The sequence below is a fragment of the Pezoporus occidentalis genome, unplaced genomic scaffold (assembly GCF_034315485.1).
Source record: "Pezoporus occidentalis ecotype Australia unplaced genomic scaffold, CSIRO_AGI_Poc_V1 ctg349, whole genome shotgun sequence".
NCBI lineage: Eukaryota > Metazoa > Chordata > Aves > Psittaciformes > Psittacidae > Pezoporus > Pezoporus occidentalis.
In genome coordinates this window covers 286,012-309,347 of record NW_026915473.1, presented here as the reverse complement: position 1 = coordinate 309,347, position 23,336 = coordinate 286,012, and the positions used below count along the sequence as shown (strand labels likewise).

General features: G+C 46.8%; 1 protein-coding gene across 7 annotated transcripts; it reads right to left on the bottom strand.

The window, feature by feature from the left end:
• Positions 1 to 258: 258 nt before the first annotated feature.
• Positions 259 to 22,024, bottom strand: HP1BP3 (heterochromatin protein 1 binding protein 3). Of its 7 annotated transcripts, none has more exons than XM_062630165.1 (13): positions 21,953 to 22,024; positions 13,496 to 13,695; positions 12,985 to 13,087; positions 11,414 to 11,564; positions 10,913 to 11,072; positions 9,729 to 9,872; positions 9,140 to 9,220; positions 7,416 to 7,570; positions 6,561 to 6,651; positions 5,715 to 5,874; positions 3,253 to 3,364; positions 2,215 to 2,349; positions 259 to 1,483 (listed from the first exon to the last, which is right to left on the bottom strand). In XM_062630165.1, exons 2-13 carry the CDS (start codon positions 13,589 to 13,591, stop codon positions 1,198 to 1,200), a joined length of 1,674 nt encoding a protein of 557 aa, XP_062486149.1. In that variant the 5' UTR covers positions 13,592 to 13,695; positions 21,953 to 22,024; the 3' UTR covers positions 259 to 1,197. The 7 variants fall into 7 exon arrangements, with proteins under 7 accessions (XP_062486149.1, XP_062486151.1, XP_062486150.1 ...); XM_062630167.1 differs by lacking the exon at positions 21,953 to 22,024 and adding an exon at positions 21,609 to 21,651; XM_062630166.1 differs by lacking the exon at positions 21,953 to 22,024 and adding an exon at positions 18,292 to 18,391.
• Positions 22,025 to 23,336: the final 1,312 nt, after the last annotated feature.

The following is a 23,336-nucleotide window of genomic DNA, read 5'->3' as shown; positions in this document are numbered from 1 at the left end:
AAGAGAAGCAGGAAGAGGTTCAAACAGAGCTTTCTACTTGCTCACCTTTGCCTCCAGAGAAACCAGGGAAGAGAAAGGTCACAAGTCAGTTGAGCTACAGTGCTCAGGCTAAAGCAGCCCCACTCTTTCACGCTGGCAAAGTGCATTTAACAAAGATTTGCCTCTGCAGCAATCCATGCTGATGGTAATTCCCTCCTCTCTGCAGTTCCAGGAGGAGGAAGCTGTGGCGAGGAAGAGAAAGGACACACAGAGCGGGCCTGGAATCTAGTTTCATTTTATTTTAGCAAACGGCATGTTCTTCACTTATCAACATCTCTACATTAGCAATTGTATAGCTCTCCCACTGTTCTTTAAAAAAGGGTAAACAAGAGGTGACCAAACTCAGGCTCTTCATCTCTTAAAAACATTGGAAACTTGGATTTCAAGAAGACTTTTATACGTTTTGGTTTTAAGGTAACAGATGTGGCGTGGAAACACTAATTCAAATCACCCGCCTAACCGAGAACTACCCCTTCTGGAGCCCCTCTGGCATCAGACGATCAGTGGATGCTGCAGGAGGTGATTACTGAAGCTCTGACTCACCATCAAACAAACCCTGCTGGTCTGAAGGAGCCAAACGTGCCACCTCCTCAGCCTGCCCCTCTACCAGCCGAGCAGAAAGCAGCACCTCCAGGACTCAGTGCAAGTGCTGTATATACACTGCTTCTTCACAGAAGCGATAAGGACCTCGTAATGCAGGGGATATAGGGAGGACTCTTTTGCCCTTGTACCTTCTCTTTAAGAATCACATTCCCCCAGTCATCCTGTTCCTGCTGGCTGAAGATATAAAGATCTTCTTTGAAGAACGTTTAAAAGCCAAGCCCCCCCCCCCCCCCCCCAGCCCCCAACCCAGAGGAACACCAGAAAATGTACAGGTTGTATATGCCCTAGAAGAAGTCCTACCATTATTGCAGAAACGACAGATGACTTGTTCCAGGGGAGGGGCAGGCACGAGGCCCGGCATTGAGCTCTAACAACTCCTCGGGTAGCTTTGATTTAAGTTGCAGCTTTTTCCCCCCCCATCATTCAAGAAAACAAAAATAATAAAACCCCATTAAAAGAAGTGTTGAAGCATCAGAACTAAAATACAAACGCATGTTCGACTTAGAAAACAAGACTGTGGATTTGACCATGGCATTCCCTGACACTCCAAAGGTTTTACTTTTTTGCCCGGAGAGATTTCCTCATGGTGGATTTGCCCTTGGCAGAGGGTTTCACCTCCTTCCTCCCACTGGCTGCTGGTTTCTTAGAAGAGCTGCCACCAGAGGGTTTCTTGATGGCTGAGGCTGCTGGTTTGGCTTTCTTAGCAGGGGTTTTAACCTTTGGGGGGGGCTTTGCTTTGCCCCGGCTGGCGGCGGGGGTTTTCCTTGGTTTGGGTTTGGACTCTCTTCGCTTCATCGGAGGGGCCCTGCTCCGCGATTTTGGGGGTGGCCTCTTCTGCATCCTGTCAGAGAGAGACAGCACAAGAGCTCAGTGGAGGCACAAATGGTACCCAGAGCAGAGCTGCTGCCATCGTCAATCTGCTTCTTGCAATACCCATGGTAAAGGAGGATGACTTTATGCAGCAGTACATTTCATTAGCTAAATCTCAAAGAGCAACAGCTCCTCTGGCAGATCTTGCCATGCTCAGCACTTCTCAATGCCCACAGGGCTCTGCCAGAGAGGTTTCCACCTCCTTCGTTAGGGATATGAACATACAAATAATGAATCAAAGTCGATTGTCAGAACAGTTCAGAGACCTGACCACTCTCCTCTCTAAATGCAGTTGTATTACTTAACCAACAACACTTATGTTAAATCCACATTCTGAGGAAGGCTGGCTTTGTACAGGACTGCAATACTACTATTGTAGGGAAAACATTTCCTAAGGAAACAATAAATACTGAAAGTCCCCTGTGAAATGTCACACTTCTGTGAAGCACAAAAAGCGACTTCAGAAGGCTACAGGCAATACAAAGAATAAATACAGGCTCTCCTCTCATCTGGAGGAAAAAAAAGAGGTGAGCTTCAAACTATGGAATAGGGGAGATCAGTATCTCTGGAGCAAAGCATTATCAGAAACTTCTTCCAACACCTCTGAGTAACAGCCCTGTGGATAAATAACCACACCGGGAGACAAACCAAGAGTCACTTGTATCATCTGAACAAGCCCATTCCTCTCTCATGCGGCCATACCTCTTCTTTGGTGGTGGCTCTTCCTCCTCAGACTCTTCCTCTTCAGATTCTTCTTCCTCCTCAGATTCCTCCTCTTCTTCCTCAGATTCCTCAGAGTCCTCATCTTGCTGCTTCTCTGGATAGAGCACATCTGGGCTACAAGAGGATTCATGTCAGAGTGTGACTTGCTATTAAGGATAAGACTCCAGCAAGCCTTTGGTAACCCTAGCAGAGACTTTTCCAACCACTATGTTGCCATTTGGCTCTTTGTGGGACACTAAGTCACCATCTCTGGGCTCCACGTGGCCCAGCACAATATACACTCCCAGCAGAAGAAAGGCTGTTTCAGTCTCACAATAGCTAATCTAGGTCATCTTCCCTCCTCCCACCTCTCCTCCACGTCAGCATTAAGAAACAGCTGGGTCCTACTCATTGTGAGCATCCTTGCGTTAACACCACCACGCTACCTGCTCACGTGAACTTGTTTTAGCACAGCAACACTTAAAAAGCCTCCATCCTGCAATAAAAGCACCATGACAGAGGATCTGAGAAGACTTTACTGCCCTTAAAAGCTTCCCTTGCTTCCTTGCTAGCTTTATGTTCACTCACAGTCAGACATCCAAGTAATGGCATTATCTAGAGTGTGGGTGGTATGTAGGGATAGGACAAAGGCTTTAACCTGCCAGAGGGGAGACTGAGATGAGCTCTTAGGCAGAAGCTCTTCCCTGTGAGGGTGCTGAGGCGCTGGCACAGGGTGCCCAGAGAAGCTGTGGCTGCCCCATCCCTGGCAGTGTTCAAGGCCAGGTTGGACACAGGGGCTTGGAGCAAGCTGCTCTAGTGGAAGGGGTCCCTGCCCGTGGCAGGGGTTGGAGCTGGATGGGCTTTAAGGTCCCTTCCAACTCAAACCACTCTGGGATTCTGTGAATGCTGCAGTTCATCAGTTATTAAACCCTCCACAAACTTCCCTGTAAAGAGGTCAACTGATGGACCTCTGCAGTGCTACCTGGCTAACCTCCTCAACACTTGCCTTGAATTCTGTTTAACAGCCAAGTGCTTTACCTAGGATAATAAGGGAAGCAAAGCTGAAAGGTTCCACTGAAGCCCTTTCCAGAGATTTGCTCCATCCAGCCATTCTTCTCACATTTCTGCAGGGTTCTCTTCAGTAGATGCACTGTGAAAATAAAATCAGATAAAAAAATCAGAGGAAGGCTGCTGCTATCTTTATCCACTTGTCTGACCTTACTGCTCCTTGCAGAGCCCTCTGAAATCAGAGCTGGAAAGCCAGGATGAAGTCTCCTTTGCTAGGACACCTGCAGAGCACTTAGCAAGTGTGGCTTTAAATTCTCCAAAGGATGAAGTCAGGAACAGAGCACGGTTTTGATGTCCCCATCAAAGGATGCTCCTTCCTAAATGCAATCAGTAGTGGCATGGAATTACCGCTGTCCAAATTTAACCCAAATATCAACTTTCTACGGCCTGTTCTCCAAAGGGCTTTTTAAAGACTTGTGTCTTTACCCTGGTTTTACCTTCCTTGTATCCCTAAATGTCAAATGTGATGCATCTTTCCCCAGTCTATGTTCTTGTTTTGCTTTTTAAAGGGAAAATACCTGGTCTAGACATAGGACAAATACACTTTTTATTCCAGCCTTCTGTCCTATGTGCACTGTGTAAGAATTGTAACCAAACCTGTGCAAGTACAGAGGATCTTTGGCAAGAGGGCTGAAGTTGTTTAGTTAGTTCAAAACCACTTGCAGCTTGAATTAGAGGGCCCATTTTCATATTTAGCTCCCTCCAAACCAAGGGCAGAGCAAGGCTGGCCTCAAGCACCTTCCAAAGAGGCTCACTTGAGAAATGGAAAAATACAAAGAAACACAGTGGGTGAACTGCCACTGAATCTGTGGGGACAATTAATGCAAAGGTATTTGCTCCAGCTGCTTATTCCACACTACTGAAACAGGCTTTTATCAAGCACTGACATTTCACAGCAAGTGAATCCTTTGGGACAAGGCCATACTTACACCAGGGCTGCTTCTGCTGAAATACTGTACTTTGAACGGCACTGGAAGAGCCTGCACAGCTAATGGACTTGATCCTATCCATGAAGTCACTACTGTTGCAACATCTGGATCCTCATAGTTCAAGAACTCTTTAAAACTCCACGCTTTCATAAAACAGGAGCAATACAAAGCCTAAGGCTGGTTTTAGTCTTTGTATCAAAGATAAAGAGCAGCAGAAAGATAAATAGCACTTGACTCCAGTCAGGTATAAAAGGAGGAGGAGTGCAGAGCACTGGCTCTGCAGTGTGCACCCGTCTGCTTTTACATCTCACCAGATCTTCCTCTGGTTGCTCTTAAAACAGAGCAGAGATCACCAAAATTCCTTTTATGTAACAGAAAGGGAAAGAAAACAACAGATTGCAAGCTGAAATTTCTTTATGTGACTTGCAAGACTGACAAGCACTCGAGGCTGGCTGAGCATAGGCCTCTGAGGACCAGGGAGAATTCCAATGCTCCTGAAAATAAATCATGCAAGTGCTTAGGATGCCTGGAAACTCTTCTCCCTGCCCCAAGATGAAGAAGTCAGGCTTGACATCAGTCTCTAATTGGCAGAAGGCCTCAGGCAGCTTCTTTAGCCCACGCTGCTGTGAGGGAACCTGTGCTCTCTCGGCATCAGTAAGCCCTGTTTCAAACTGATGTGCTGCTGCTGTGCTTCAGCTCCAGATGAAGTGGGGAATCAGCAGCCTCCCTCCAGCCCATGTCCTAACGAATGGCACCAGAACCATGACATCACAGCAACAAACTCATTTACCTCCATGTTTGACTCTAGTGAAGACTGCTGTGAGCTCATCCTGCTTCAAGTGACCTCACGCACTGGTTAATAAACAGCAGTGGGGCTCAGGCCAAATAATGCACATAAACCATTAAAACATCTGCTTTAAAGCGTCTGTTAGTATTGCTTCTGCTAACGCAAAAGCCAAACCAGACATTAGAGTCATTCCTGCGAACAAAGACATACCAAATCTCTTTCCAAATACAACAGGATTGTTTCTCTCCTTGCTTGCTTGACCTTTTAAAAATCAGAGCCAAAGAATGACCTCAAGCAAATCCGTGAGAGGGGTGCCTGCGAATGTTTTGAAAGTTAGACTGTGCAACTTCTCTAACTAAAAAGCAACTGGGAACTGCATTTATGCCAAGCTGTAGCCTTTCAAAATAGAGACAGACAGATGAAATCAACTTGGTGATTTAAGAACAACAAAAGTACTTGAATACTATTCCCCTTTCCTGGGAACGTGCTACAGACAAGAGAAACATGTATTATGTCTCAAACTAGCCTTTGTCAGGCTTGAAAGGAGCTAATGGGAATTAAAACCACTGAGCATCTCTGCAGCACAAAGAGCTGAGCAGCTGTCAGTTCCAAAGCAAGCTCAATGGAATACTTTAAAGGTGCTGCGCAGACACATCTGCAGCTGCAGGACTCTTTCAGCATGCAAAAGAGAAGCATCACACAGACTGGTACTTTACCCTGGAGGTTGGAGCTGGTCCCTGGGTGGTTTTCCAGGATATACTTCTTGAGGGCTGTGGTGGAGCAGGTCTTCGGTTCGTTCATGGCCGCAATAGCAGACAGGATGGCGTCTTCCATCAGAGTCCCACCCAGCAGGGGCTTCTCCCCTGATTTCTTCAGCTATTTTCCAAGGAGGAAGAGAAAAGCATCAAGACAAAATTCTCCCAAACCAGGTCAGGACAAGCTCCTCTGCACCAGGTGGGTCGGCGCTCCTGCATCAGCACAGATATGTTTTACATTAAACACGGCACGGGGAATGCTGCTCTCCCACCTTTAACTGGGAGGACAGGCCTAGTCAAGTGGCCTGGAGGGCTTATCATCAGTAACATATTGTCCCAGTCCCCAAATACACTGCAAGGATGTGGCAATCTAAGGGCCTATCACTTAGGGAAGGAAATAAATCAGCTCTTCTTCCATCTCCCAGACCAAATGTACCCAAGAGGCTTCTGTGGAACATCCACAAGAACAAAGCGTTGCAGGCATCTGGGGTACCTACTGCACCCACAATAAGAGATGGTAAAGGAAAGCTTACCCCACCATCTCCCCTACTGTGCTAATGAGTCAGAGCCGAAGCAGCGTGAGGAACACGCTAAGCAAGGAAGGCAGGGGGGGCTGCTCCAGAAATGTAGACCCAGAGGAGAATAAGAGTCCTACTGCTTCATAGTTGGACAACTCCTGAACATGACAGGCTGCTAAAGAAAGGTGCACCCAATGAAACTGAGGTGGGGGGGAAGAGGGGGTGTTAACTTATATCCAAGGCTTGTGGTCAGTATAGTCAACAAAACAAGATGAACTCTGGCTCTGACCTGGAATGTCCCAGACGCTCCCTTCCCTGTGATCTGCTCTAACTGGCCCTTCTCTACAGCTCTCTGGAGGGCATTCTTCAAGAGCTGGGGTCTGAAATACAGGAAGATAAAGCTTTACTGACACACACACAGACTGACAGCTTCAAAAACAAACAGAGAAACAAGGCTTTATACAGAGTATGAGCAGAGCAGTACTTACGAGTGGTATCTGCCTACCTACAGGCATTTTAAATAGAGATCTGTCAGCAAGCGCTGATTACATGAGAAAAACAATGTACGTTAGTGGAAACTGAACTGCAACGTTTCCTTGGTGTCACTGCATCCAGAAACAGACAAGCTCCACTTGGGAGGATTTAATCATTTTGAAAAGCACATTTCGAGTCGGTGGGCAATGAGTCAGCTCACAGACAACAAGGGATAAGTACAGGCCCCTGCAAGAGGTAGCACACATGGCTTTCCTAGGTTTGCTTCCTCCCCAAGCTTTGACCCATTTCATATAAGCGAGCTTAAAGCTTACTGTAAGCACATGCCAGCTAAGGCATCCAGAACCAAGGACAGGACAAGATCCCAAGGAGAGGCTTCACATCCCCGCAGCTAAAGGGAGCTCGTTTTGATCAAGGGTGGAGGTGCACAGTCAACGCTGATGTTGGCATCAGGAACAAAGACTGGGTGTGGAGGGATGCAGGAAAAGGCACAGCTTTTCCTCAAGTTTTCCTGCAGGCTCTACAAGGCAGAGCACCACCTGCCTGCTGCAACACTGAACTGGATCGCTGGGAAGCAAGGCAAAGCCAAAGGAAGGCTGTATTTCACTGCTCCTCTGCAGCTCTGCTTACAACAGCATACTCCTGCACCTACCTGATATCTACTTTGAGTTTGGGGTAATACTGAGACACATATTTCTTGATGAGGCTGTAAGAAGCTTCCTTCGGCTCACAAAGGCGGGTGAAAGCCAGGGGCAGGATATCTTCCAGCTTCACTTGTTGCTCTGCAGCCGAAGTAGAAGTGCTTTTCTGAAATACACACACTTTACTCATCAGTGGGGCCTAAAAGTCTGGGGTATCTGAAGCAGCAATGCACAGGGGAGAAGTGCTCCTGACACCGGACACAGATCTGCAAAATCAAGTTCTGTAAGGCAATCCTTTAACAATTTAAAAAGTTTAGGTAAAACCAAGCAAATTTGGCTGGAATTTTCATAGGCGTCTCTGGATAGTTTTGCAAATAGAAATTGCTCAGTATTTAACAACATCTGTATTTTTACATCAGTTTCCTTCCTCTTTCTACACACACTTTCCTCTGCTGCCCTTCTGACACGAGTGAAAATCTTACACACTGCCATGAAATTTATACCCCACCAAAGGCTTTTTACATCTGCCCAAAAATGAATACCTTAAACAGGAGTGGGTTTTAGATGACAGAATGAAATCCTGATTGAAGCCAACTTTCCCTTCTGAATTTTCCTCCAACCCTTTATTACTGTGAGGAGGGCATGAGCAGAAAAAAATAAAGTCTGTTGTTTATACAGAAAAGACAGTGGGAAAATGTGCTGAAGTTTAATGGTTTTGATGCTGAACAGCAGCTTTGCAAACAGTCGAAGGGGTGAGGGTGCTGCTCACCAGACAGCTGCTAGCTGCATTCACCAACAACAAAAGCAAGCTGCTTGTTTTGCTGCAACACAGAGAAAGTAACTGGGAACAAAGACACTGATACGCTGAAGACAATAAAAGTGATGTGTTGGCAGTTATCAGGTGTCTTGCTCAAACTTCTTGTGGAGCCAGTGACCTCTATTTAAAAAGTTACACTGCAATTAGTTTTCTCCTGTTCCCTAGTACCAAGCATGTCACTGTTTCCCTCAGCTTTAGGGCTTTTGGTCTCCCCAGAAGTGAAAAGATACATTACAATACTCTGTGGGTTCATCCATCTAAGCTGCAAGGGGATCAGCAATTCTAGCTAAGTGTTTTTTAACCACAGTGTTAGAAACTTAATTCATACCTCCAGTGCAGCAGAGAGTGAACGGTGGAGCTGGACTAACTGTGAGGACTAGGCTCAACCACCCCCTCCCATATCACATAGTACTACCTCAGAGCAATATACACCCAACATCAGCAGCTTTCTTCCAGAAACCTTAGGACATTGTCTTCTTCCTCCCTCTGCACTCACAGCTCATGGAAAACTGTTCACCTGACAGTCCTCAAGACTGAAGTCTTCCATTTATCCATGCAACAGATAGAACAGACAGCAGTAGCATAAAGCTCTCTTACAATACCTGAGAGGCATGTCTCTCTACCAGGTAAAGACAGAAGAGGAGCTTCCTGGTTATTCAGTTTTCTGCCTCTGAACCAAAGCCTAGGGGTTTAATGTAAACATTTTAAAACTAAGATTTTGTTTATTCTACTTGGCTTAATTTCTAAAACTAACTTTCTGGTTCTGATTTTATGAACAGGTTTTTTAATTACCATACTTGGGGAGGAAAAGTACAGCAAGGAGAATACTGTCTGGGTTGGGATTAAGCTGCCTTTGGTAAGATACATGTGTTTCAGTGCAAGATCTTTCAGGGTATTGTTTAAAATGATCCATCTTACCTTTCTGTCTCTGGATTTTGGAACAGATTTTCCTGCACTAGCCACCACCACAAAGCTGCCAGAAGCTCCCTTTCCTTTTACCTAGTTCGAAAGAAAGTCCATTTCAGTCTTTAGCAAAGTAACTCAGAATAACAACCAGAAAGAGACTCACTGACACCATTACACAGATTTTGACTGCACTGTCACCCTGGTGATGGGACTGTTATGGCAGAGGCCTGTTTGAACCCACTGAAACTTTAATAAGATCAGAAACTACAGCCAAGATATTAACAACATACCATGACATCCTAACAGACATCACAAGCGTAAATTAGTGCTAAATCTGCTGCTGCAGAAGTGACAGTGCTGGACTGAGTTTGAAGACAAAGGCTGCTGCAATGCTGTATGACACAACATCAAGAAACGGTCATACATTGCACAAAAGACAACTGGGCAAAGTGTCTGACTGACAGAACAACAGTGAAATCCTGTCGGTATCTAATGAAGTGGAGAAACAGGTTGATTAACCTTCATGAGGAAGAAAAGACCTACTACCTGTATGTAATTCAGTAACATCACCTCCAGTGCTGCTCCACAAAGCAGCTCTTACCTGCCTAATGATTCCTCTCTCCAGCTCCCTTTTCAAGGCTTGCTTTAGCAGATAGCCTCTCCTCTCCAGCTCCAGGGAAGGGTATTTATGGATGATGTATTTGCGTATTGCAACAACGGATGCACCACTCTTTTGAAAGCATGCCTGAAATGGAAGCAGAACATTAGCAGAAACCACTTGCACTGGAATGATCTCGCTGTGGGACTGGAGAACAGCAACTGAACTGATGCATACAGGCCGGCACATCAACACAGGATGCCAGGCTGGCCTTTTGCTCATAATGCCTCAAGAGGATAAAATACAACTAACAAAATACTTAAGCTAAAGAGCAGACAACACAACAGCAGCACAGTCAATCACTCCTCTGTTCTGCAGCACTTACATGTAATGGCTTAAACACTAAATGGTACTACAAAATACAGTCACCTTTTGGCAAATCACTGCTGCACAACTGGCAAGTTGGTGCACTAAAGTCAGAGTTATTAAGTCAGAACAAGTTGACAATTCTGTGTTTCTAAGAAGATGGAGGCTTGACATTAGCAAAACAGCAAAAAGTCTAAGCTGAAGATCACATTTTGAAGATAGACCAGGTGGAAAGGCCATCCTGCAATTAAGGTGGGTAGAATCCAGGTCAGCTCTGAAGGCAGCACGTGTGAAACAAGCCTCAAGGGGAGAGCAAGCAACACAACTACAACAGCACAGGGCTCTTCTTACAAGCAGGACGGATACAGTAGACCCACTCCAACACCACTCTGGAATGCTAGTTTACAGTTTCTTCATCTGCCTTGAATTAGAATAAGTTAATGCTGAATAAAGCACGTATCAAATAGATGGCTTAATCAAGGTAAATCAAGTTAAGTGTGGCTAGAAGGCACACCAAATTAAATGATGACAGCAATCAAGCAGATTATGTCATCCTCCCTGTTTCTAATAATGTAATGAGGGAGGAAACAAATTCTAAACAAAGAAATAAGCTACAGGGCCTCTCATCATCACCATCATCATGGACTCACATTTCAGCTCCACGGGCTTCCAAGCAGAAACACACGTGTCTCACACAGTGTTTCTTGCTGACAGCCAGCACTATCATCAGCACCAGCAGCAAGCTGAAATGTGAATTTTAGGCACACAAATTATCCTGCTTTGCAACAGTTGAACAAAAGAAACATTTGTCTCCTGCTTACCCTGATGGCCTCAGTTAAAATAGCATCCATTTTGGGACGTGAGGTGGCAGCCATCTGAGTCTGCTTCTGTGCTCTAGCTAGCTGGCTAGCAGAAAGAGTAGCCCAGGCAGGAATGGTCTTCTTCACCTTCTTCTCTTTCTCCTTAGACTGATCCTTCTCACTTTGGAGGAATAAAAATCAATACTAAGACAAGAGACACTGTAAAACAAGCCAACAGCAGCACAACAGCAACTCCACAACATCTGACACTGAAAAGAATTTAAAGATTTTGGTATTTCTACTAGAAAAAAGAGACTCTCTCTGGATATTCAGTCTCACACATGTTCTAAAACAGCAGCCATACTCGACTGGTAGCTTCTCCCTGAGAAATACAAGCACTTTTTTAAGGGACACATCCTATTTTTAACATCTCTCCTGCCATCTTTTCCACCTCTACAACCTAACTTTGTTCAGAAATCTACCCAATTCCCCGAATTCAGCACTAAGCTGAAAGAGCCTTACTCCTTTTTGGTTTCTTCTGAGGGCTTGGTCTCCCCCTTCCCTTCAGTCTCAGGTTCCTTTGGCTGTTCTGCTTCACTGGATGCTGCAGGCAGGGTTTCAGTCTCTTGTTCTTCTCCAACAGAGGCAGATTCCTCAGAGGTGACTTCTGCATCTAAAAAGACATGAAAATACATCAAGTTAGCGCCAGAAATGAGCCTTTATTCTTCAGGAAGGCGGGGAGGGGCGGGGGGGGAGGAGGTGTGTGTGATAAAAAGCTTAAGAACACACCCCAAAAATTATTTCCCTTCAGACAATTTCCTTTCTCCAGTTTAAACAGATTATCTAAATGTAACTTAAGAAGTAAACAGAACTACTGAGAGGAGCTTCAATAAGGTGCAATCAGCCATGGGATGCCAGAATAATGTCAAACAACATCATGCAGCTTTTCACAGAGCACTAATTCCCCCGTCTTTCCTTCTTAACTCCAAAGTTACTGTTGTAATCATCCCTTGTCAGAGAGGCCTGGGTGGGGATGGGAGGAGGAAACGGCTTTCCCTTAGGCTGAGGTTTATACATTTTTAACTCATAAATGTGCAAACCATGTATCTCTACCAGAAATGTAGATAGAAACATACAAGCAGCTGTGTTTGTACCCACCTTGTTTTCAAACACTGCTGTTCCTGCACCACACACTGTGGCACCTGAAGGATTTCTAACTGTTCGATCTATTTTTCCAGACTTGGCAAAGCTTTAGATTGCACATGCACTGACAGAAGCACTTGTCTATCAGCAGGATCAAATCCAACCAGAAATCACCTTCCCAAGCAAATAAACTGGCATATTTAGCTGAGAACAGGACTTGGCTGCCTACTAGATAAGGAGCATATAAACTGCCATTACCCACTTTTTGGATAAGTAACTGTCCACCATCACTGCTCTACACAGGTTCTCTGTCTCTGAGAAGGAGCTTAATACTCCCACCATGCTCCTGTGCACAGTTTTCCCATAGAGGCATCATGCATTTAAAATCCAGTGTATTAAGGTAGTTTGGTATGTAACTGACTTATTTGTGACAGCAAAGAGCACAAAGTCAGTGAAACTGAGTGCAATACTGAAATGACACATCCTGAGAAACTGAGGTGAAGCTGCTAAGACTATACACGTTAATATCAGACTAGATTTTATGACACATTGTGGTAAAATCCTCTTGTTTAGGAATAAACCCCTAAATACACTGTTCTTCCATCGTCAACTCCACCTTTTGATCTCAAGCCACCTTCCTGACACTACTGAGACTTCACAAACGTTACCTTTACTCTAAAGAACGTGCAAGCTTAAAAGGGCCTTTATTTAGCTACGTTTTCATGTCTGGAGTGTCAGAACTTTGCTACAGGGTATGAAGGACAAAATGAATGGGTCAGACTGAAAAGTGGCTACAAAACACAACTTCCCAATAATCCAGGAGAAGCCTGTGGAAAGGAGCTAAGCATTGGGAATATTTTAGTCTTGGCAGGAGGGTTTTTCAGGAATGTTAGAGCACAAGCTTATGTTTGGATATACATTTACAATCTGCTGTAGAATTATCACTGTACCTGCTTTGACCTCTTCACCTTCAGCAGGTTTGCTTTTGGGAGGGGTTTCTCGGGGAGAAGAATTCACGGAGCGGCGGATGGGCATTGTGTCGTCTTCAGCCTTCTATGGAAAGCATAAGAAAATCAGTACAGATACTGTAAAGAATCAGAAAGGTTTAGAAATGGAATTAAAGTAAATCAAAGCAGCATATGTAGAGATATTCTGGTTACATTTGGATTTTTCAGCATTTTAAAAGACCCTCAAACCAGCATACTTGGAAAGGAGAGTTTCCCATTTTACAGTTACAAAGGAAATCATTTATTTTCAATTCCACGTTAAAGGAGATTTGAGGATCTTGCTAAACACATCTCAGGGAAAGCAGGGAAGGGGAAGGAGAGTGCCTGCAAGGGTTAGTAGACTCCAAATTGAGTTGCCTATGAGCAGGGGAGAAAGAGCACTGAGTAACCTTCAGCAGGACTGGAAGTCAAGGACTGATCCAAGGGCAAGCTTGGAGAATGGGCCAGCCCCTACCTCACTTAACTTGTCCGTGTGGATGAGCTGAGCTCCCGTTAAGAGTGGAAGCGCCTTATGATGCACGGGTTCAGCTTCAGACAGATCAGTCGCCATTTAAATAAATTTCTAGCCCCCAGTGCAGGTAACACTGTGGAGCCCCAGGTTTTAACCCCAAGGACCTTTTCCTAATGGTTTTCACAGTGCAGTGAGGAGTCAACCTAAAGTACAGAAAAGATGTGGTGTGAAAATTAACAAAACAAAACCATCTACGTCCATGTATCTAACAAAGTAAAGATTAAAAAGAAAAGAAGAGTAAATGACTTACAGCTTATGACTAACACAACTGATAATCAACACTTGCATTCAACAAAGAGGCTAAAACATGTACGCAGACTTGAGAGCTATGGATGTAGCAGAAATGGTAAAGGTGTAAAGTCAGACTGGCAGCCTGCTCCATAAAAACAGATCTGAAAGAATAAAAAGGCTCTTTAAATGAACAGAAAGCATTAATGAAAAGCAGACATTGCACTGGGCCTGAAGTGAGGCATGGAGGAAACAAGTCATTGACTGCGGGTAAAAGCAGGAGCTGACATCTTCATCCAGCTTCTAACAGCCTAAGGAATTAAACCATTACATTTGTTAGGCAGAAAACACACACACTGGGACCCAAACCATGCCTTCCCAAACTAAACCCATGCAGTTCAGAGAAATGGAGGAGCCTTTGAAGAAAACAACCACCAAACCAGCAGTCTCAGACCTTCCACAGTAAAACTTAAGCTTTACAAAACCCTCCTCCAGACACACACACCGTCATGGGTATAGAATGGGTTCAGCTTAGTCTAACCCTCACTAAGTCTCACCCCTTACTACCATTTACACTTCTACAGACTTTCTTACCTGTTGACCATGGGACTGCATCAGTTTCTCCCAAGGAGGGGTTCTCAGAACCCCCTTTAAAAACCTGAGAAGCAAAGCTTCTGTGGCAAACCAGGGCTGGACCTGTTCTCCCCTGTTCCTCCAGGCTGCCCTCCCCTTCCTTACAGAGAAAACAGATGCTCCCAGTTTCTAGCTATTCTGGATGTTTTCTTTTTCTCACATGAGAAGGAAGGCACTTAACATAAATTTTCACTTTTAATAGGTATTTCCCTAGTGGGTCTTCCTCTTAAATGAGAGGACTGACATCACTCCTGGCACTGTTTTCAAGATGATTTTCACCAGTTTCAGCACTTCACACTGCATTCTCCCCTGCAGGGGTGGATGCCCTGTATCACATCAATACCATCTCAATTACTCTACATTCTGGCCCCAAAACACAGTCCTCTTATTACTCAGCAGTGGGGGCTTCCAATCCATCCGAGGGATTCTCTTTACCTCAGTTACTTTCTCAGGAAAACTAAATCCCAGCTCATCTGAGTAGAGCACTTTCATTAAAACTCCAAGATGTGAGTAGCTTCCATTCAGAAACCAGTGGCAGTGAAAGAGGAGCTAAAGGGGAATGTATGGTAAGATATGATGGTTTACAAGGACTGGTGATAACAGAATCCCAGCCTGGTTTGGGTTGGAAGGACCTTAAAGCTCATCCCTGCCACAGGCAGGGACACCTTCCACTAGAGCAGCTTGCTCCAAGCCCCTGTGTCCAACCTGGCCTTGAACACTGCCAGGGATGGGGCAGCCACAGCTTCTCTGGGCACCCTGTGCCAGCGCCTCAGCACCCTCACAGGGAAGAGCTTCTGCCTAAGAGCTCATCTCAGTCTCCCCTCAGGCAGGTTAAAGCCATTCCCCTTGGCCTGTCCCTACATCCCTTGTCCAAAGCCCCTCTCCAGGTTTCCTGCAGCCTCTTCAGGCATTGGAGCTGCTCTCAGGTCTCCCCTTCAGGAGCCTTCTCTTTTCCAGGCTGCCCCAGCCCAGCTCTCTCAGCCTGGCTCCAGAGCAGAGCTGCTCCTGGTTCCAACCATTGTACCTACAAGATCTCCTCCCCAAACTTGTAAACTATAAACTAAATCCACTGCTGCTGCAAGAGGGTGCAGTGTCACATCAGGTGCACACACCTATGGCACAACAAAGGCACTTTCCTTTCAGTCTGCTGGCAGGAGGACCAAACACATTGCTAGGCAGCATTTCTGCAGGAGATGCTCTAGAAGACATTTCCCTAGCTGGCCACCTTCAAACCACAGTGCTTGTGGCAGCTAAAGGTACCTCAATCTGCTCCTGCAATCTCTACAACTTCTCCTGTGAGACTGAACAGTCATTCTGAAAAACGACAGGGCACCAGTCCTGTGTCTCAGCAGCAGCAGCAGATGCAGATGAGTGTAGCAGCAACAATGGTTTCTTCCGAGACAAAACAAAACCCCCAACACACTACATGCCAAAACCAAGCTAAATGAGATCAATGAAGCTTTCTCATGGTATTTCAGGATGGGAAACAAAAATGCTAATAGCCAATGAGAACATGCAAACTACAGCCCAGCCTTTGAAGCCTATTTTAAGGGCTCCTCCTCACTCAGGGGCAGAAAGTGAGAGGAAAAATGAGTTTTCACCAGCTCAATCCCAAATGTTTTTCCTACCAAGCACAGCCTGAAGCCCTTTAAAAAATGCCAGCATTTTGAAGTGAGTCCTAAAACAGCCAATTACAGATCCATCCTCCAGGAAATCAGCTGGGGGCTACACACACACACTTTCCCTGGGAATACTAACACACACATCCAAGCATGCACTGTGGCTGACCTGGGCCTGGAGTTTATTTGTTTAAAACTCTGTGACCTGCGTGTCACATACACAAAAACACAGTGCTCCCAACTCTGACTCCAAATTCCCCACGTTCTAAAAACCATACCCTTTGTTTAGACCTCAGTATAAACCGCTCGAGTGTTGCTGCTCTCAAGAGCAAATATAACACAGCACAATTCCTAACACATGCACAAAGCCATCACCCAGCAGAAACTTCCAGCAGTGGTCCAAACAGGAGCTTGTTGATTCCCTCCATGTTCCATGTGTGGAACCAAAGGGGCAGGAGGATCATCTCCTGCTGACTTCAAAGCAAGGGGATTCTCAAATGGCAAAGTCACAAGCACTACCTTGTGAAAGCATCACTGCTCTTGCTTAGCCCGTTTCTTCCCACAAAGGGATCAAAAGCAGTTTTCTGGACAGGGTGTGAAATGTCAACCACAAGTAGGCCTGAATTTACTTTTTCAGAAAGATAAAGCAAAAGACTAGACAGTTTTATAACAGTGATGCAGGAAAACTCTCATACCCCCTCCAAATAAAATGGTAGATCGAATGGAAAAATCAAGTCACCCAAACCAGCTGTTACCTGGACACCCTATTCCATGTGAAAGATAACCAAGACATCTTTAAATGTGTACCACAGACTGCAAGCATCACTGTTAGCAATACACAACTGGAAAGTGATGCTGCCTTCTGCATTTACACCTATGCCAAGCAAATATTGTGCTTGGAAAACAGGACAAGGTCATCAGTTGAGGCTGTGGGTTTTCAAGGTGGTTCTTGGGAAGTGTCAGATGCACTCAAATCTGATGGACTGTCAGGATAAAAATAATCACATCAGCAGTGAACCAAACATTGGGATACCAACCTTCCAAAAGTTGCTTCAAAGTACAGACAGTAACTCCCCACGTAGCTACTCACACTCATTTTCCTATAGGCCATTTGAACTCGACATTACCCAGCCATCGTGAACTAGTCACTCCAAAGGGAATCTAGCAAGGAGCTGAGAAGCAACAAAACTCCTAAACTTTCAGGATTTCTAGGTGAGCAGGAATGGTTGGGAGTGCCCAGTCTCCCAGCTCAGAGTGGCCATTGATAGCAGATGCAATCAAAGGTACAGTTAGGTTTCCAGGAGCTACTATGAAAAATGATAGCAGTTTCCTCCTGAGCTATCAGCACATCCTTAGGGGATAAAAAAAGGGAGGCTTGAGGTGAGACACATGCATTACAGATAACATTCCAGAAGAGTGGAGCCCCCCCACCAACATAACAGGCACAGGAACATAAGACTTGAGGCATAGTTTGGCTGACTCCAGGAATTTCTGCTGCCAGTAAGATTTTCCAGCTTTTCTCAGACCTCATTCTCACTTGAGGGAAAACATTTCAGGATAACCCCAGGTCTCCAACATGGCAAGGCACCTGTCAGGCTGCTGGAAACACCAAGGTGCAAGGACTCGGGGTAGGGTGCACAGGCTGAGAGGACTGAAAACAAATATGCAGTGGAAAAATGAGAAAGCAAATCCCATCCTGTGCTGTTGGGGGTGTCCCCTTACTGTCACACGACACGCACGCTGGTGATTGATGTGCTCTAGACATGACTTGGTATATGGAACATGACGCAGGTCTAGAAATGGGGTCAAAAAGGGCTGGAAAAGTTTTTGTGTTCTTGCAGATGTGAAGCCAGGGTGTCAATGGGTACATAACTCAATAACCTTACAAGCAAGAATGACAGTTTAGTATCAAAAAAGCTTAAAAAGCAAAGTAACTGGGTTTCAAAACCAGGCTATTATTGTACAGTTACCTACTATTACATAGCACTGTCCTAAGCAGAAGAGCATTTAAATACTCCTCGGAAGCTGCAGAAAAAAGCCAAACAAAACAGGAAATGCTGATTTTTGCAAATTCAAATCAAACATGTCAAAATATCATGCTCTAAATTGCAAGCAGGCCAACTTCTCCAAGGCTTCTGGCCCCTGAAATCCTCAAAGTGCTTCCCTAAAAATCCAGCTCAGGTAAAAGATACCTTTCTTGAACCCTCAGCATCTGTATCCTCACAGAATGCATCATCCAGGAACACCTTTGATACAAACCTGTTTTATAGAATGTATCTGTTAGAAGCTCTCAGCTGATAGCTGTCACATCCTGTTCACAAAGGTGCTCCAGCACTGCCTGACTTCCCTTTGGCTTCTGCACTTCACTGAGCTGCCTGTGGTCTGGATGAAGTCAGACCAGTTGTATTTAGTCATTTAAACGTGCAGAGGAATAAGATACCTTACTGAAGACAGAATACAAGTTAGTCCCCACTCCTAATCCGTATTTGGCAGCCTGATTGGAAATTCCCTCCTGTTTCACATCTGGCATTCCCATCACTTTTGCTGCCATTCAACAAGTCTGGGGCTTTGTCCTGATCCTTAAGGCTAACCTGTCGCATCGACTTCCTGGGAGGTGGTGTGGTTAAGCTGACTTTTAAACTACACAGGCTGTACTTGCAGCTCTCTTGTGAGATCTGTTACAGGCTATGGGAGCCCCACACTGCTACAGGCATTACAAACCATCTTGTTTCAATTAAAGGTCCAATACAAAGATCCAACAGCTCATCACTTGCCAGGCAAGAAATTCTTTGGCTTGACTAGTGTTACAAGTTTCTATTTCCATCCATTCCTTCCCTATACAGCATTAAGAAAGGGAATAAATCCCAAGTATATTCGGGAAGCACAAGGAAAATCTTTCACGCTTCCAGTATTCAAACGCACACGATCCTACACATGCAGACCCAAAGGAGAGTTTTTCTAAGCTGAAAGACACATCTTCATTTCAGAGTAGCATTCAATTTGGGTCTCTGACTCCAAACACCACAAATGCAACCTGACTTACACTTCGCCTATCCTGTTGAATTTCAAAGCAAAGAGGAAAGGAAAACTCAAACACTGCCCTTCTGCACATAGAGATGTTGCTTCCACTGCAAGGAAAAGCACTCTGTCATGGTGAGATTGATGCTCTGCCTCCCCACCTGGGACTGAGCTCAGTGCCTTGTCTCTGATGGGGTGTAACAGCAGCAAATCAAAGTTAGATCCATCTCAACAGCTGTTTATTAAAACAGAAGTAAGAACCCCTGCCTCATCTCCACTATTCTTCACCACCAGCTCAATATAAAATCCACTATTAGTTTCAGATTCTTTCTGCATCACTTTTTGACCTCTCTGCATCACTCTTTGACAGAAGACAGTAACAGCAGATGATTTCCGTGGCATAGATTATCTTTCACCGAGGAGCTCCCCTCAACGTCCCCAAACACAGAGCCAAAGCCAGGCCCTGTGCAGCTTAAATTATGCACCATCTACCTAAAATCTCACAAAAACTTCAGCTAAGGGATTAATAAGAAGCAGAATTCCTGCTTACATTGCTGTCTAAACATAATCCTCCCCTGCACTGATGCTCAGGATTGTGACAGTGACATCACACTCTGTGGGACAACAGTTTTTGGCTCGTATGGTCCTTGATCCAGACTCTCCATGTGCTGCCACTGACACAAGCAGCTAAGGAACGAAACAGAGTGCACAGGGCTCAGCTTTAACTCTAGAACAAGTTTAGGTCACCAACTTAAAACTACTCCAACATGAAAATCCACTGCTGGGAATCTTATTGCCTTGGATGAAATATCTTAATTCTAGGACCCATTATGAATTCTGACAAACCACTGACACCTGAATGAAAATGTAGGCCACTAACATTACATAGCAGTGTACCAACCTTTGATAGACCACATCCCCCTTGCTTAGATGGATTAAATATAAAGCCACTAGAAAAACCCTCCTTCCAAACTGTTACCTATTCAGCCATCACTTATTATTCTGTAGTACAAAACCATACATTTTAAAAGCTGTGATTTCCTTGCAGTCTATATAAAATTACTCACACCTCCCATTAGAGTCCATCAATGTAAAATTTCTTTCACTCTTACAGCAGTTAAAATCCTCAGAGAACCCTGGGTCACTTGTAACACAACAGCGACAAAAGAGTCACACTCCAGTTTCTGTTGAAAGGGAAAACACAGCAGAAAAAGATATTCTGAAGGAAAACAAACAATTCAAACAGCTTCTACCTGAGGACAGGGTGTGACATGTTGAGTAGTTCATGAATTAGAAGGCTCACACAGGTAAAGGGGAGAAAGGCTGCAAAAAGCCTGATGTTGTCAAGACATATACATCAAGTTCTTTGCCCTGAACAGAAATCAGGTGGGGATTTTTTCCCCACCCCCAACCAAGGGGGGAAAATCTAAGGATTTCCCACTCTGCCCACCAACCTTTTCAAGTCCCCCTTGACAAAGGTAAATGCTCTCCTGCCCAGTCCATCAAAACACCTCCACTCCCAAATCAAACCAAAGGGACACTCACCAGTGAGAACAGTCCAACACACACCACACAAAGGAGCTTATCAGTGTGACACTGTTTACAAACAGGAGTACTTCAGAACCTTTCCCGCCTCAGTACAACAGCTGCTTGCCAAGGATTGCTGGCCATCTGTCTTAAGGATGCTAAAATTACTATTTACAGTAAACCCAAACAAACAAAGCCACATGGGTGGAAATCAGAGTGCAATCATTACTCCAAAGGCCCGAGATAAGGACTGAGAAGTAACCCACTTGTTAACTCAGCACTCAAGCTAAACTCCCATTAGAACCACCTGTGAAATACCACAGATAGGAGCAGGCTGCCAGGCCCTGTTCCACATTAGAAAGGAGGAAACACCCCAATAACCCCACGTTATCCAACTTTTCCTCCCCTGCAGTACAGTCTGAGAATTCCCCCAGGATTTACAGACACCAGTGACAGTGAAACCAGAATCCAGGCAGGAAGGACTTGAGCTGGAGCTGTTCTCATCACAGTAAGCTTTGGTCTAACAAGGGCTACACCACTTCACAACAGCTGCTCCTTCCCTCCCGATTTTCCCGAGTTTTTAACTGAAAAACCAAGCCCACAAACGGCAGTGGGGATGATAAACCCAGAATGGAAACCCCTCCATTCCAGACTGGAACCTAACACCCTTCTCCATGGAGAGGCATGAGGGGAGGAGGGTAATTAACATTCTTCAACGAGGCTGTGACCACCACAGGGGCTCAGGGAGGACCCCAGAAAGGCCTCACGCTTCGGCCTGCATGCACCTCTAAGCGCACCGGGAGGGCATTAGGAGCGGCTTTCCGGCAGCACAGCCACACTGACGCGGCGGACAGCGGCTCTCCTCCGGCGGCAGCGCCTCTGCGGCCCCTGACGAAGCGGGCTCAGGCAGGATCCGAAAGGCGGGAAGCCGCCCAAGGCCCTTCCGAAGTTTATAAACAGCGATTACCGCCCGTGCCGCACCCCCGCCGGTCCCCCCCGCCGCTGACCTTCCCTCCCGCGCCGGTGTTCACCGGGTGCCAGCAGGGGCGGTTTGAGGCCCGCAGCTCCTTTGTGAGAGACACCGAGGCCCGGGGCCGCCGCCTCAGGCCCGGCTGAGGAGCGTGTCTGTGTGTGTGTGTGAGGGGATGAGCAGGCCGCGCTCACCGTAGCAGCATTCACCATGCGCGCAGCGTATCGCGACCCGTCACGACAGGCATCCCCCCCCCTCCCCTCCCACGAGGCCTGTCAGGGAGGAGGCGCGGCGCTGACGGGAGCTCCCGAGGCCCCGCCAGGCCGCCCCCCGCGCCTCACACGCACCACCCCGCGGCCTACCGGGCCCGGACCGGCACGGCGCCGGCGGTCGGCGGGGACTCACCGGCGGACACAAAGCGGCCCCTCTAATGGCGGCAGGGAACCGGCGGGGGGGGAGCCAAGGGAGGAGGGGGGGGGGTGGGGGGGCGGACGGGGCAAAGGGGCGGGGGCGGGGCCACGGCGGGGGGGTGTGGCTGCCGCGCGCGCCGGGGGGCGGGGCGAGGCGGCGCCGCCGGCCAATGGGAGGCCTCGGGCATTTTTCGAACGTCTCCCCCCTCCCCCCGCCCCCCCCCTTCGCCTCCACGTCGCGGAGGGAAGGGGGCAGCGTGCGTGCGTGCGTACGTCAATACGTCAGTACGTACGTGCGTGCCCCCGGTGGCCGTCAGCCGCTGTCCGCTTGTGTGAGGCGGTTCCCGCCTCCTGCCGCGGGGCCGGGGCTTCCTCGGCCCTGCCGGTTCCGGAGCGCTGCAGCGGCAGCAGCTTGGGGGTGTTGGTCAATGAGAGGCTCCCCATGACCCGGCTTCAGTGAGTCCGTGAGCACAGAACCCCCAGAGCGTGAGCAGCAGCTCAGGGAGGGGATCCTGCCCCTCTGCTGTGCTCTGGGGAGACCCCCCCTGCAGCCCTGATCCAGCTCTGGGGCAGCAGCACAAGAGGGACGTGGAGCTGCTGGAGCGAGGCCAGAGGAGGCCATGGAGATGCTGCGAGGGCTGGAGCAGCTCTGCTCTGGAGCCAGGCTGAGAGAGCTGGGCTGGGGCAGCCTGGAGAAGAGAAGGCTCCTGAAGGAGACACCTTATTGCTGCCTTTCAGTTCTTCAAAGGGGCCTATAAGAAAGATGGGAAGAGACTTCCCAGCAGGGCTTCTTGCAACATCACGAGGGGTGGTGGTTTTAAACTAAAAAACACGAGATTCAGTCTGGACTGAAGAAAAACCCCCTTTTACATTGAGGGTGCTGAAGCACTGGCACAGGTTGCACAGAGAGGTGGTGGATGCCTGTCTCTGGAGACATTCAAGGCCAGGCTGGAAGTGGTTCTGGGCAGCTTGATGTAGTGGAAGGTGTTGATGTAGTGGAAGGTGTCTCTGCTCGTTGCAGGGGGTTGGAACTGGATGAGCTTTGAAGGTCCCTTCAACCCAAACCATTCTTTGATCTTTGCTCTGGCCTCTTAGTTCATCCTCCTCGTGCCGCTTGTGATTTCCCCCGTGGCTGCCTTTGCTTTGCCTCAGTCTCTTTACCCCCGCCCCATCACTCTCACTAGCTTTGTAATTTACTGCCTGCCTCAATTACACCAGTTCCATGGTTGAGATCTAGCTGCAAGCTGGGAATCTCCTGTCCAAACATGCTCACAAGCCCTTGCTTGCAGAAGGGATCCTGCGCTGGTGTTCCTTCACGTCACTCTTGTCTTTAGCTGCTTTACCTGTGCCTCACCCACCCAGGGTGAGGATCAGCACTG

Excerpts from the sequence above, each read along its gene's own strand:
- HP1BP3 (XM_062630165.1), bottom strand. The coding sequence starts at position 13,591 with ATGGCGACTGATCTGTCTGAAGCTGAACCCGTGCATCATAAGGCGCTT. Across the intron at positions 9,873-10,912 it reads TTTTAACTGAGGCCATCAGG|GCATGCTTTCAAAAGAGTGG; the intron begins GTAAGCAGGAGA and ends CTTCCATTTCAG. Across the intron at positions 3,365-5,714 it reads GACCAGCTCCAACCTCCAGG|TGCATCTACTGAAGAGAACC; the intron begins GTAAAGTACCAG and ends TTATTTTCACAG.